At 42.0% G+C, this 12,370-nt stretch overlaps 3 protein-coding genes across 5 annotated transcripts; all 3 read right to left on the bottom strand.

Annotated features, from left to right (window-relative positions):
* Nucleotides 1-1,256: 1,256 nt before the first annotated feature.
* LOC125763657 (uncharacterized) lies at nucleotides 1,257-4,285 on the bottom strand. Of its 3 annotated transcripts, none has more exons than XM_049426999.1 (4): nucleotides 4,138-4,285; nucleotides 3,627-3,731; nucleotides 1,985-2,157; nucleotides 1,257-1,910 (listed from the first exon to the last, which is right to left on the bottom strand). In XM_049426999.1, the coding sequence occupies exons 1-4, from the start codon at nucleotides 4,165-4,167 to the stop codon at nucleotides 1,409-1,411; spliced, it is 810 nt and encodes a 269-aa protein (XP_049282956.1). In that variant the 5' UTR covers nucleotides 4,168-4,285; the 3' UTR covers nucleotides 1,257-1,408. The 3 variants fall into 3 exon arrangements, with proteins under 3 accessions (XP_049282956.1, XP_049282959.1, XP_049282958.1); XM_049427002.1 differs by having other exon boundaries at nucleotides 1,985-2,147; nucleotides 3,626-3,731; nucleotides 4,138-4,284; XM_049427001.1 differs by having other exon boundaries at nucleotides 1,985-2,150; nucleotides 3,626-3,731; nucleotides 4,138-4,271.
* A 2,633-nt stretch (nucleotides 4,286-6,918) lies between these two features.
* On the bottom strand, nucleotides 6,919-8,152 carry LOC125763656 (larval cuticle protein LCP-30). Its single transcript, XM_049426998.1, has 4 exons — nucleotides 8,035-8,152; nucleotides 7,408-7,970; nucleotides 7,174-7,339; nucleotides 6,919-7,076 (listed from the first exon to the last, which is right to left on the bottom strand). The coding sequence occupies exons 1-4, from the start codon at nucleotides 8,047-8,049 to the stop codon at nucleotides 7,005-7,007; spliced, it is 816 nt and encodes a 271-aa protein (XP_049282955.1). The 5' UTR covers nucleotides 8,050-8,152; the 3' UTR covers nucleotides 6,919-7,004.
* A 2,119-nt stretch (nucleotides 8,153-10,271) lies between these two features.
* Nucleotides 10,272-11,233, bottom strand: LOC125763662 (endocuticle structural glycoprotein SgAbd-2-like). Its single transcript, XM_049427008.1, has 3 exons — nucleotides 10,994-11,233; nucleotides 10,692-10,874; nucleotides 10,272-10,604 (listed from the first exon to the last, which is right to left on the bottom strand). Exons 1-3 carry the CDS (start codon nucleotides 11,012-11,014, stop codon nucleotides 10,416-10,418), a joined length of 393 nt encoding a protein of 130 aa, XP_049282965.1. The 5' UTR covers nucleotides 11,015-11,233; the 3' UTR covers nucleotides 10,272-10,415.
* Between the last annotated feature and the right edge of the window lie 1,137 nt (nucleotides 11,234-12,370).

The following is a 12,370-nucleotide window of genomic DNA, read 5'->3' as shown; positions in this document are numbered from 1 at the left end:
CGTACGAATGCAAATAAACCACTAAAAATGGGTACTATCAAGAGCACTAATGATGGACGATGCGACGGAACAGGATTCTGAAAGTTGTGTACAGAACCGAATCTTTTTGGTCGTACAGCACAAAAAAAAGCAGCTGAAACCATCCTTCGCTTGACACGTCCGCGGAGAAACAGAATGCCACAAAAACCCGTGCGGAAACATAGATAACGGCCCCGAGGCGGAGGAATTCTAAACGATCGCATAAAGACGATCTTGTTTTTCGACCTTTGCTTTCGATGATCTTTTCACATTTTCAACGCGAACCAATGGGGGAAATGCTCCGGTAAAGGTCAGGTGTCGAGACCTGTCGAGAGAAGGTGGGACCCGAATGAGTGGCTAAATGTGGTCAAGCTTAAAATAGGTAGCTTTGGGGGTGATATTTACGATACACGATCTGTTCTTTCGAGAGTACGGTTGGGAAGACCTGCGGCAGTGTGTTTAATTTTGCATGATCAATTGAATTTTGATAAGGATGATGATCAAGAATGGCTTTCATGTGTCTTCCTTGCCAGACAATGATCTAGTTTGGCTGGAGAAAATCGATGGAAAATCGTTTGTGGGTGCGGGTGCGATCTTGACATTTAAGCTATCTAAGCTCAACTCCATCTCGTGTCCTAGCCATTGCTGATTATGAGCGTTCTTCGTTCGTGGTTAGCGGCCTGCAGAAAACATGCAAATCAACCATATTAACGATAATGATGTGGGCGTATTGTTTGCGAACAAGCACGGCAACGAGCAGCAGTAGTACGAGCAAATGAGCGACGATCAGAAAAGCTGCTCATCGGCAACACCTCATCAACCAACGACACGGGGCAGATCCTGAGGCAAAGCATGGCCCCAAAGCGTGTGGCGCACGTTTCAGTGTCACCGCACGGTGGCACAATGGAGGCACTTTCGGGCGGATTTGCATAAATCAAACCCTCTGGTCAAATGCGACACCGTTTATCTTGTCGTCCAGTGTTACTCAACTCATTAGCCGACCGCACCGGAAGCAGTTAATTTGTCACCGTACTTTACGATGCCCAGGTGGTCGTTTTCCCGATACATACCCATACCAGCCATCGGGGGTCGCATCTTCAGCCATCGGTGATATTTAAGGTGGTAATTTTTCCTTCATCTAAACAAGATCATCTTCCCCTTCCTTTCCCATTCCCTTCCCGTAACTCCATTATGGAGCGGCTCGTGGCGACAAGGTCGTGTCGATCTTTCATCATCACTTTGACTTTGTGTGTGGCGATATGTTTATGTGGGGCAACAACTTTCAAAAAACTACAGATCATTCGCTTATCAGACTAACAAAGTGGATCATCGCAGTATTAGGCGGCATGCGGCGGTCATCCGAAAGCTTGCCGAAGCTTTCATTCAAACGTCACGTTTTGGTGACAAGCTTCAGCGGGCCGCTCGTTGCGAAGCAGGGTTGGTTGTGCAGCGTATCGGTGGCCGGCCGATCGGTACCTATATTAGGGACGGTTGTCGTCTCAATCGGTGACTGTGTCGTTGTGGCACGCACCGAGCTATCATGGACCGTCGTCGTCAGGTGATCGATTCCATCGATGCTGTTCGGATGGGGAAGAACTTTCGTTCGCTTTTCGGACAAACCGATCGCAAGACTTTGCTCCTTGGACGTTAGTACGGGCAGGTACGCTGTTCCGGGACCGGGAAGTAGCGATTTGCGTACGTCCAGCTCGTCCGATTCTGGTACTGGGAGGTACGCCGTGCCTGGACCGGGAAGCAACGACTTCCGCACATCACTGGATGCGGTGTTTGTTTCCGACACGGAGGGAACACCGTACTCAAGATAGATGGAAGGTTTCTGAATGTCGTACGAGTTCGCTCTGAACGGATCGTACGAATACTTGTTCACTTGTTCCCTATAATTAAAAACATTGTGTACAATATCTTCAATATCTTAAGATAGTTTCCCATCACAAAAGGATCAACTTACGCATATTCTCCCGCCGGATCGTACGGTGGGAAACGGTAAGGTTCGTGTCCACCTTCATAATTCCCATAGCCACCATCATACGGTATGTGTATGTGGAAGTATCTGCCCCGATCGCCATCATCGTAATGCACATACCGGTACCGGTTCAGATCCTCCACGTAATCTCCTATGCCGAATGGAAGAAGATATCATATTCGCTCGTTAAACACATGTCGTCTCTAAATTACACGGATTATTGAAAAATCATAATTCACCTCCGCCATATATTAATCCGATACGATTTAATTCAATTTTTAACATTACAATTAACATTAACAACGTATGGTTTAGCAGTGAAAAGGCATGGCGTGGCGTTGTGGAGCTGAACGGAAAACTCCTTTAAACATAAATGTTTATGATGTCCAATCAGAAACAAATTATGCTAATTTCAGCAGTCGACAGACGGGCCGCGCTCCTACCAGTGTTCAACCGGGTCGTTCCAAAAAGGGTTGCGAACTGACTGGCCGGTCCCCATCCGGCGAGCACATTATCTTGATTTGAAACGCTCGGCAAACGCGTCGTGGTTTCACATCAAATAAATTTGTAGTTTATCTACTTTGTTGGCTCAGGTGAAATTAGATTGGTTTGCGTATTTCCTGCGGTGGAAGAACCGGACAAGTTATGATTAATAATTTGGAACAAAATATTACCGCATGATTTAGCATGGGACAAGCTTCGTTGGTAGTTTATTGCCGAGACGTATCAAAATGTCACCTTTTTTTTGAGTAGATAACTAAATCAAAAACACAATCTTTGAATGTGATGGTTAATGTTTGCTGTAGTTTATAAATTTATGATGAAAGATCCAATTGATTTTAAATTGGCATCTGTTGCGGGAAACATCTGCTTAAATTAATTAGAATCTAAGCCTCAGTAGATTCTAAGCATATGCTCGTATAGAAGAAATGTTATTAACTGCATCATAGCAGAAGAAATATCAGACTTTTAACAAGAAAACCATTACAACAATCTTCATATTGGTAGAACCTTGAAGATAAAGCGATCAGTAGTTCTGGTAGGAATATTTTCTTCAGTATTTCCATGCAGAAAGATTCAAATTACTGTTACTGCGGGGACATTTGTTATTATAAGCAATAAGAAATATCATAATTGAATTGAGTGAAAATGAAAACTTTGATGTACTTTGATGTAATGGTTTTATAATTACTTGTTTTGATAACAATAAAATAGAACACTGTGGAATGTGATACCATGGCTTGCAAATTGATGTTCCGCGCAATCCCAAGAGACAAAAGACTTCAACGAGGGTAATGGACAGGAGTTATAATAAAATTATTATATGTATTGAGATAATAATTAACAGTGAAACTATTTTTATTAAATAAAAAAGCAAATTATAAGCTTATACTAAAGCAATTATAAGCTTAATTTTTATATTACGCTGTAAAGCACTTTCTTTGAATTTATCATGTTAGACACAAACCACGAGTTTCATGAAGATCGCTATTCATCGCATTTTCTTCACAACAGAGCAATTGAAGATAAACGAATGGAGCTTTTATGTTCTATTGGGATAGTTTTCACATATTCATTATCTCCATTCCTTTAACTCGAAAAGCACCAATATTAAACAATACTCACCTTCATTTCTATGTACATATTTTCCATTTTTGCTGTACTTTCTCGGATTATATTTTCCATCGTTCGGTGCACCACGCACAACACTGTACACCAACACGAGGCAAATCTGCAATTCGAGGTAAAAAAAAACAGAAAAAACCTCATCACAAATGTATTCCGGGAAGACATTCCACACATTCCTGGACACTGAACGCATGGTAGTCATGGTGACATGCAATCGTTCTAACGCTTCAGCGTGTTCATCAATTCCGGAGGCACATTCAGTCAGTCAAACACAACAAACACATTACGTAAATCATTGTGCCACTACGGATCACAACCACAAGGCCGCTGACGATGAGCTTGATCGGTTTCCGTGCAAGATCTCCGCGAACGGGTAATAGGGCGGGAAAAAGTTTTCACCATCCCACGCATCCCACCACCTTTGATTGACATTCTTAACAGCCAGTCGTGGACCGAAAGAGGATCGTAAACTATCGCGCATTATTATCGCGCACACCACGATGACTCACTAAGATGGAAGCTGAACTGTAGTGCTGCATTGCGACGGGAATTGCGGATGATCACTGGCACTGGACTGTAACTCGCCTGCGCGTACTTGCGGTGTCCGTAATTGATTAAATCAAACTAAACTGAAGCTGCGGCAAAATTCCTATTAAATACAACTATCCAAGCCCTCGGTCCCCGGTGGGAGGCGCCAGTATGATCACACAATGGTCGGTTGTCGCCTAGGTGTCCACCGTACGCGGAGAATGCCATGCCAAATCGGCGGCAGTACGGGTACGGCCTTCCCGCGCCATGTGATGTGCGAGAGGCGCGAAAACTTATGACAGTAAAAAGTTTATGTTTATTGCCCTCCGAAGACCATCGATTGAGGGAACGACACATCTCCACTGTCGGTCCCTTGGGGGATGGTTCCCAGGCACTTCGCGTGCTTGTTTGTACGAGTAGACTTAAGGATAATTGCGCTCAATCGTTTCTGCCCAAAACGGGGCACTGGTGGCATCTATGGCACCGATGGCGCTTCCTTCCGTTCGAACTACTCAATGAAATTGAGGGCATCTTTGGGAGCCAAAAATTGTCGTTCCTCAGGAAGATCGAGCGAACGGTAGTTAAAGCTTACCGATAAACCACATGCAAGGCTACGCAAGGCCGTTCAAAGTGAACGACGGTCAAGGCAACTGACGGCGGGTCGAATAGAAAGTAGTGCCCCTGCAACGGTGCCATATACCGTGGCCACTGAGAATGCGCTCCGTTTTGGTGTCATACTACATCACTCTCAAACCTGTGCCAAACAAAATGCAGAAGTCACGCGTATTTAACACTTTTTTATAGCTTTATTTACATATAAGGCAAATGAAGCGGAAGAATAAGATGTGTACGGATTTTATGGGTCATAAAATCGTTCAGAATTATCCCCGGGCAAATCTCCGGTACGTGTATCGGCGAGGTTAGCAGCGATAGTAGCATTTATTAAACGCCCGGTAATATTGATGATCATTTTGTCTAGCGATCAGATGACAAATCATCGCGATGAACGCTTATGAATGGATTTGTTTTGTAACAGAAAAATCGAGTCACTTTCGATGCTCACTTTCGGTGAAGGATACAGACGACCTTTGCGGCTAAACGATGAGTTCGTTGAATTTTGCTACATAGAATGCACAGGGACATCCTTCGCTTCCTACCACCAATCGATTGATCGTGGGAAGTGCGCTTTAACACACGTTGAGTGAATGCTATAAATGGTGGAACATTACAATTGTGCAGAATTTATCTCCAATCCGGAGGTGGTCTTCGCGTGGATGCATACATCAATTTACAATCCTTGAGCCGTACCTCATTTTTGATGTGATTTTCATGTTTTGAAAGTTGTGTCCCCAAAATGATGTTATGAGTGTGTGTTCGTTCGCTTCCTTACTCGGTGATACGGAGCACTCAACGCTATACGGTGATAAGTTGCTATATGCCGTGCTGTTTGACTTTTATTACGAAAAGGCAATACGTATTTCTTTCGTAGCGAAAATATGTAACCTTGTCGGTGGCTAATGGTACGTTCGGTTTCGTAACGGCAGCACTTGTTTTTGGGGAAAATGAACGGTACAGCTTTAGCAGAAAAGCTAGCAAATCTCCGAATATTTTGCTCCTAAATCTTGTACTTTATTAAACGATTAAAATAAACACGTTTATACCATTAGCGAGTATAACAACTGCACGGAAACATGCCAATGTGTATAAAATGTTCGTTTAGATTTCGCAGAAATCAATTCTTTCGCTAACAGATAAACTTTTTTACAGCTTTTCATTTAATAACTATTGTGTTTTTATCAGTATCATTTGCTTTAGAAGAAACATGAAATAATGCTGCAGAAAACAGTAAGATTATGTGGAATTCTTGAAAAAAAAATTGAAATAGAAAGTATGCTGGTTCTTCATCTCGTGAGCAGTAAGCAAATAAAAGCATACATTTAGGCGCAGCAAAATTAGCTATAACAGGGGTAGGCAACCAGCGTTCGAAGTAAGCTTGCTGACGAGCTGACATGAAACCTTCAAACTTATCGATGATCCGTTAACATAAATCCTTAACATACTTTTTGTCTGTGTAAAGGATATTTTTTGTTTATTATTATTTATTTGTTTTTGCTGTTTTTATTTTCGGCAGCGCAAACACAGAGTGTTTGACGAATGAAATATGTGTCTTGTAATTTATCATCATCATTACGTTTGATTTAATTTATTTATTCCTACTTAAGCAAACAACCGATAGAACAACTCCAGTTTCTATAAAACTAATAACCATTTCTTCTGGTTCTTTGCATCTTTGCATTTTTCACTTTGCTCTTGCTGGTATGAAATCAACGATTCTATCAGTAATTTAGTACACGATTGGAAAACTTATGGTTATTCTGAACATCACCTACATGTCTCATTACTAATTGTAGGTTTTTAAATAAAGAAAAGACATTTTTTCCAAGCCAGGTGTCTAAACGTTATCATTTATATATAAAGTTCACATGTAGAACGGTGTTAAGAAAGTTTACAAAAAGATCATGAACTATAGAAAATAGTTCAAAACAACTGTTAAATTTTTATTACTCTAATTTCAAATAATTAATCGAAGAATCGTAGTTAAATTCAATTGTTTAATACTACTTTTTAGAAGATTTGTCTGGAGTAAATTTGTTCATCTCTATGCTATAAATGAAATTAGCATGCTATAAATTTATCTTTACAACTGTCATGTGATTGCATTAAGTGCTGATATGATACAGTTGCTAATGATTGACAAGATATTCAATTTGTCCTTTAGTTTATTTCTTTTATTAAGTATAAACGCCCAAATGAACATCTCTCAATTTGATTGCTTCTGTAAAGCTGTTCACTTTGGCTGTGCGGCTAAATATTTCAGCAGTTTCTCGATCGCTGGCGGTACCTTCGGTATATGATCACCCTGTGCGTGGAAGAAACGGAAACAATTAATCATTTCGCATTTATAATCAACGGTGCACATTAGTCACGAAACCGCTAAGCCGATTGACTCATCGTACCTGCGGCAGGAAACCATTCCCATCGGCGACATAATCGACACGATAGACGACTCCATCGTCACCGACGTACTGATAGAAACCTTGCGAACGAAGTCCTTCCGTGGCCGTGCCCTTGTCTTCGATGCGTCCCGCCTCTTCGGCCAAGATGCCATTTTCCGTTTCAAATCTGAATAGAATAAAGGGTGTTTTTTAAATGTTTGAATTGCTTCCGAAATCAATGGCTTTTTTACTCACACATAGTGGTACCCATCTTTTTCAACCTGATTTTCTAGCCGAATGATGTTCCATCCATCTGGAGCGTAGGCTGGTTTTGGAGCCACCTTAACCTGAGCAATTCTGGCTAGCGTTGGTACAGGGGTAGGTGGTGATGTAGATGGCGGTGATGTAGTTGTACTAGGTTCGGCTGCATTGAAGTCTGCTCTACTGGCTACTGGAACTCCTCCAGCACCTGAACCACCAGCTCCACCACCGGCCCCTCCCGAAGATCCTTGACGACCAGCCGCACTGCCGCTGGGTCCTTCGATGTGCTTGTACCGGTTGTCTACGTGCACGTAACGGCCATCATTCCTTGGTACGTATCTACCATCGTTGACCGGATTATAGCGACCATCGTTTCGGTTGTAATATCGCTGATCGTTCGTGTAACGATAAGGGCTGTACGGATACTGCAGGTATCTCCCATCAACGTACGGCCGGTAGCGTGGCCGCTGAGTGGTTAGTTCACTAGGTGATGGTCTATATTTCCCATCATTCTGTGCTGACACAAGTACCAATACAATGCCTAGAAGAAAAAGACTCTAACGAGGAAAGGGAAGTAGTTAGAGTTCAGCACACTTATTATAGCACTCTAATAAAACCTACCAAATGGAGGCGCATTATGTCTGTGGCGTGCCTTTGATAGTTAAGTACAAAACGTTGCAACAAGAGCACTACTTTGCTCTATTAGCGAAGCAGGTTTAATTTCCATTCCATATAATCTTCCTTTTTATATACTCCCAAGCTCTACTAGCGAAGATCATGAGTAAAAAAAGAAAATGTCATATTTTCCAGAGTTGATGAATTTATTTCATTTGAAATTGATGCAAATAAAGTTCTTTACGAAGGTGTTGGTTCTTCCCGGAATCCGGTAAATATGAACATTGAGTGAAATCATATGTACAACAGCCAAGTACAGTTGACCACAATGGCAAACGGAACAAGCAAAGAACGTTAAATTTATTACAAAAATGCTCGATATTTTTCACCTTTCTGCTCGTGCCTTCAGGTGTGGGTAAGAGTTATTATCCAGCCACCGAATGTCAATTGACAAACCAGATTGACCTGTTGCTGGAGGCGCCCGGTAAAGCGTGTGGTATGGCTCGTAAAGTGTGTTAAAATAGTGACGATTCGATAAGATTGGATCCATCAGCAGATGTGCATGAATGATATCTAATCCTATTGTGCGTTAGTTGCTCTTGAGATTTGATTGTGATCGTACGTAGTATGACAAGTGTCTGTGCATTTGAATTTTTGTATCGTTAAACTAGAGTGATAACTAACAAGGTTTTGGATTAATTGCTGGTATATATATAACGAAAATTTGTTATTCTAATCTTTTGTGCTAAATATGTGTGTTGATATTTTTTTTCGTACGGGCAGTATTCATGGTTGCAACTTTATAGCTTAGAAGCTTATTTTCTTATTATTTTCTAATTAAAACTATTTTCTTCAAAATATCATTTGCACTATAATTCTTCTTAAGAAAAAATGATTAATGAATTATTAGTTAAATGTTGAAAAAAAATTATAAAGACATGATTCTTTTCTTTACAAAGCAGTAAAGCTTCTTCGTAGTAAAGGTGCTATGTAAAATAGAAAAAAAAGTTAATATAGCAAATAATAATCTTTATGAGAAATCCAACAGACAATAACACAAATAAAAGATTTATGATATAACTTACCTTACACTCAAATTTAAACGAGTTGTCACCATTTCTTTACATATGTGTATTGCAATGGTAAAATGATCTCATAGCCATCATACGTCTCATCCAAATTAGCAAACTTTTCGCCAACTCAAACCAGCCAAAAATAAAAATAAAATTACACTACACAACTCACTTTCTCTCCCATTCGCGTTATCTCTCTCTTTCTATCTGCTTTTCTTTCCTTTAATCGTAAGAACACCTCTCAGTGTCTATTTTTAAAGTTCCCACCAGGAGCACATCGATCGAGCGCGTACGATGGACGCCCACGAAAACACAAACCAAACAAAAACCACCCGTCAGAGGCGGTGATGAAGAGAGGCAAACTGTGGTCCGTTGTCCGTAGACGACTCTACTTCCTCGCGCACCATCATCACGGACCGGATCTTCGGCCGGAATTCAAGGTTGGGCAAGATTTCATGGCCTCGCAGCCTCCATCCGTGTGGTCGGTTGAGCCGCGGATCTTCAGCGATTTGTTTAGCATATCGACGTATGGTACGCGTCGATATGCGGGACCGGAAAATCGAAGGCCACCCGTTTCGTCATCATCATGATACGCATTATTATTACTACTATACGGTGTTTTTTTTTGTTGTTTGGATGCCGTGGATATAAATCTTTGTGGGTCAGTATCGGCTCGGGTAGCATAAAATTAAGCTCCGATACGCGCAAGGTCGCTACGGATTGCATCGTCTCCTTCTGGAACGGGGTTTTTTTTTTTTTATAACGAATCTCATCTGCATCGAAAAGCAACAAAACGAAAACCACGTCACGAAGCTATATGTTTGCCTAAGCGATCACCATTTTAAGCGATACCCAATGTCAAGTTCAGGCGGGCGGGAGGATCGATTTATTCGGCTGTGAGTTGAAATTCTTGTTTTTTGTTTTGTGGTAGAAAACAAAACATACAAACAGCTTACAAAGATCAAACAAACTGAAAATAAAGGAAAAGATTTACTTTCTCTGCACACTCACTCAAACGGGACGAATGAGTTCAACGATCGTATAAGTGACGAACCCTGTCGTTTGTTGCGAGCAAGACAATAAGGCAGCTAGACTTAAGCGACTTATTTTGAATATGATATGCTATATCATATACAATTATACAATTATGAATATTTGTACGCCTGCAAATCATTAATCAAACGATGGTTTTTATTTCCTTGTCACTTTACGCTTCAGAAACATGACTAGTTGCTGCCAAGTGCCCGGTACCTGTATCACTAAACCTAATTCACTATCTACGGCACGCTGTGTGTGTGTGACTATCGCTATTTACTATACGGAACCACGCTTGTTTCGGCTAAGGTTTGCCAGCAGTCGAAGCGCACGTTCGATGGCCTCCGGGATGGGTGGTGGCGTTGGCAGATGATCACCCTGCGGCTGGAATCCATTCTCGTCTGCGATGTACTGCAGTGAGATACGGTTACCATCTGGATCGGTATAGGAGTACTGTCCCTGTGCCACCTTTCGAGGGATTACGTGTAAATAGGTAAATTAAAAAAGTTGTAAGTCTGTGTTCTGGTTTATAAAAATTCCTTTCCAATTATCTACCTGTGCCTGTTCTTCGCCGAGATTTTTCAGTGTACCCTGTTCCTCGGCTACGATCCCGTTAGATGTTTCGTACGCGTACTGATACGAACCGTCTGGGTTGACTTCCGAGTCTTGCCTTAGTACGGTGGCATCCTTATCGGCCGTCACAGATGCAATTAATGCAAGCACCAGCACACAAGCGAGCTAAAACATCCAATAACAAAACGAACATACACACAGTTAGTATCTATTTTGGCACTTAATGGAGTAAGTTCTTCGCGGACAGATCGTTTAAGTCACTTTCACACACCAACACTACGCACCTTGTTCATTTTGTTCACCATGAGTATGGGGACGCGGAAGATGATTCTATGCTTTTACGTCACGCTAGAAGAGATCGGGCACAAACACACTACTGTTGGTCGTCGAGCTTGGTACAGAAATCTGGCAGCAGCCCCAGCAAGGCGTTGGCTATTTATATTGCTTCGTACGGCAACGGTCTTTCGGTTTATTTTTTTCTTTCTTCCCTCTATGTTGTGTATCTTCAATCTTTCGTATCGCCTGCCTCGTTCGGGCGTTGGGTTCGGGTTGTATTTGGAATCGTTTCAAGCGAGCCAGCGTCCGGTTGTGTGTCCTAGCAAATCACCATAAGGCGCATCTAACGCCCTCCTACTCGGGATACTTCCCCCGGCATTCATGCTAGAAGCGAACAGTGCAGAAAGAAAGAGGAAAACAGACAGCGAGATTGGGGAGGGGAAGGGAGGGCCTAGAAACAAGTTGTTCGTTAGATCAAATTTGCATAAGTTTCAACGACACCCTCCACAGTCGGAAGATTTGATTACCACCGGATCAATGGCAGATGGACCATCACCGTCAGGGGCTATTGCATCATTGACAGGTAGTTGTAGTAGCAGCAGCAGCGACAAACAATAGCGCCGATAGAAGAAGATCACACAAGATGCCACCCCAAAAATCGTCATGATCTGGCACACGCGTGAGCATGAAGTGGCTGTTGCAGGGTTAAACATTTTCTAACAACTCTCTGCAATTTGTAATGCGATTTCGAGGGTTAGTCTACTGTACCTTAAGTTGATATGTTAAGCAAAGGAATGCAGTTTTCTTTACTGATACACAAAAGACGACCATCGTTCGGAATCCTTGAACAACTAATTTTAGCCTCCCAAATGCATCCATTCAAGGGCGCGCAGGTAAATTATGCGTGTCGGTGCCATTTTTTTTCGCTTGACCAATACCGATCCGGTTCGATAGCGCCAGATGAAGCCGTGTTGAAGGCAATTAAGTTAAACGATGTAAAATATTTGCCGATTAGTCGATGGTGTACGGTACCGAATAGACACATCCTGGACGAGCGCAAAACGCGCCATCGTTAAACTGGCCCAGCACAGGATTACGGGACGGAAACACGCAGGTAACGCCCAGCCGTAAATATTCTTTAGGGCTCATGAATATTCATAATCCACCAAAAACACCAAAAGCGGCGGATGTACAGCCTTCTAGTGGGCATAATCAAAACAATTAATAAACACCGGATCGGTGCCGCTAAATTCATCACGCTTCTAAGAAATGTATCCGAACATATATTGGGACCGGGTTGGTAGGGAAGGTTGGTCGGTGACGGGTTAAATTTGGTGAAGAAATATTTCTTCGAGAATTATTCTATTTTCACGCGATCCTACTGG

Source organism: Anopheles funestus, chromosome 2RL (genome assembly GCF_943734845.2).
Source record: "Anopheles funestus chromosome 2RL, idAnoFuneDA-416_04, whole genome shotgun sequence".
NCBI lineage: Eukaryota > Metazoa > Arthropoda > Insecta > Diptera > Culicidae > Anopheles > Anopheles funestus.
Note: the sequence above shows the minus strand (reverse complement) of the source record. Positions and strands in the feature narration are given on the sequence as shown.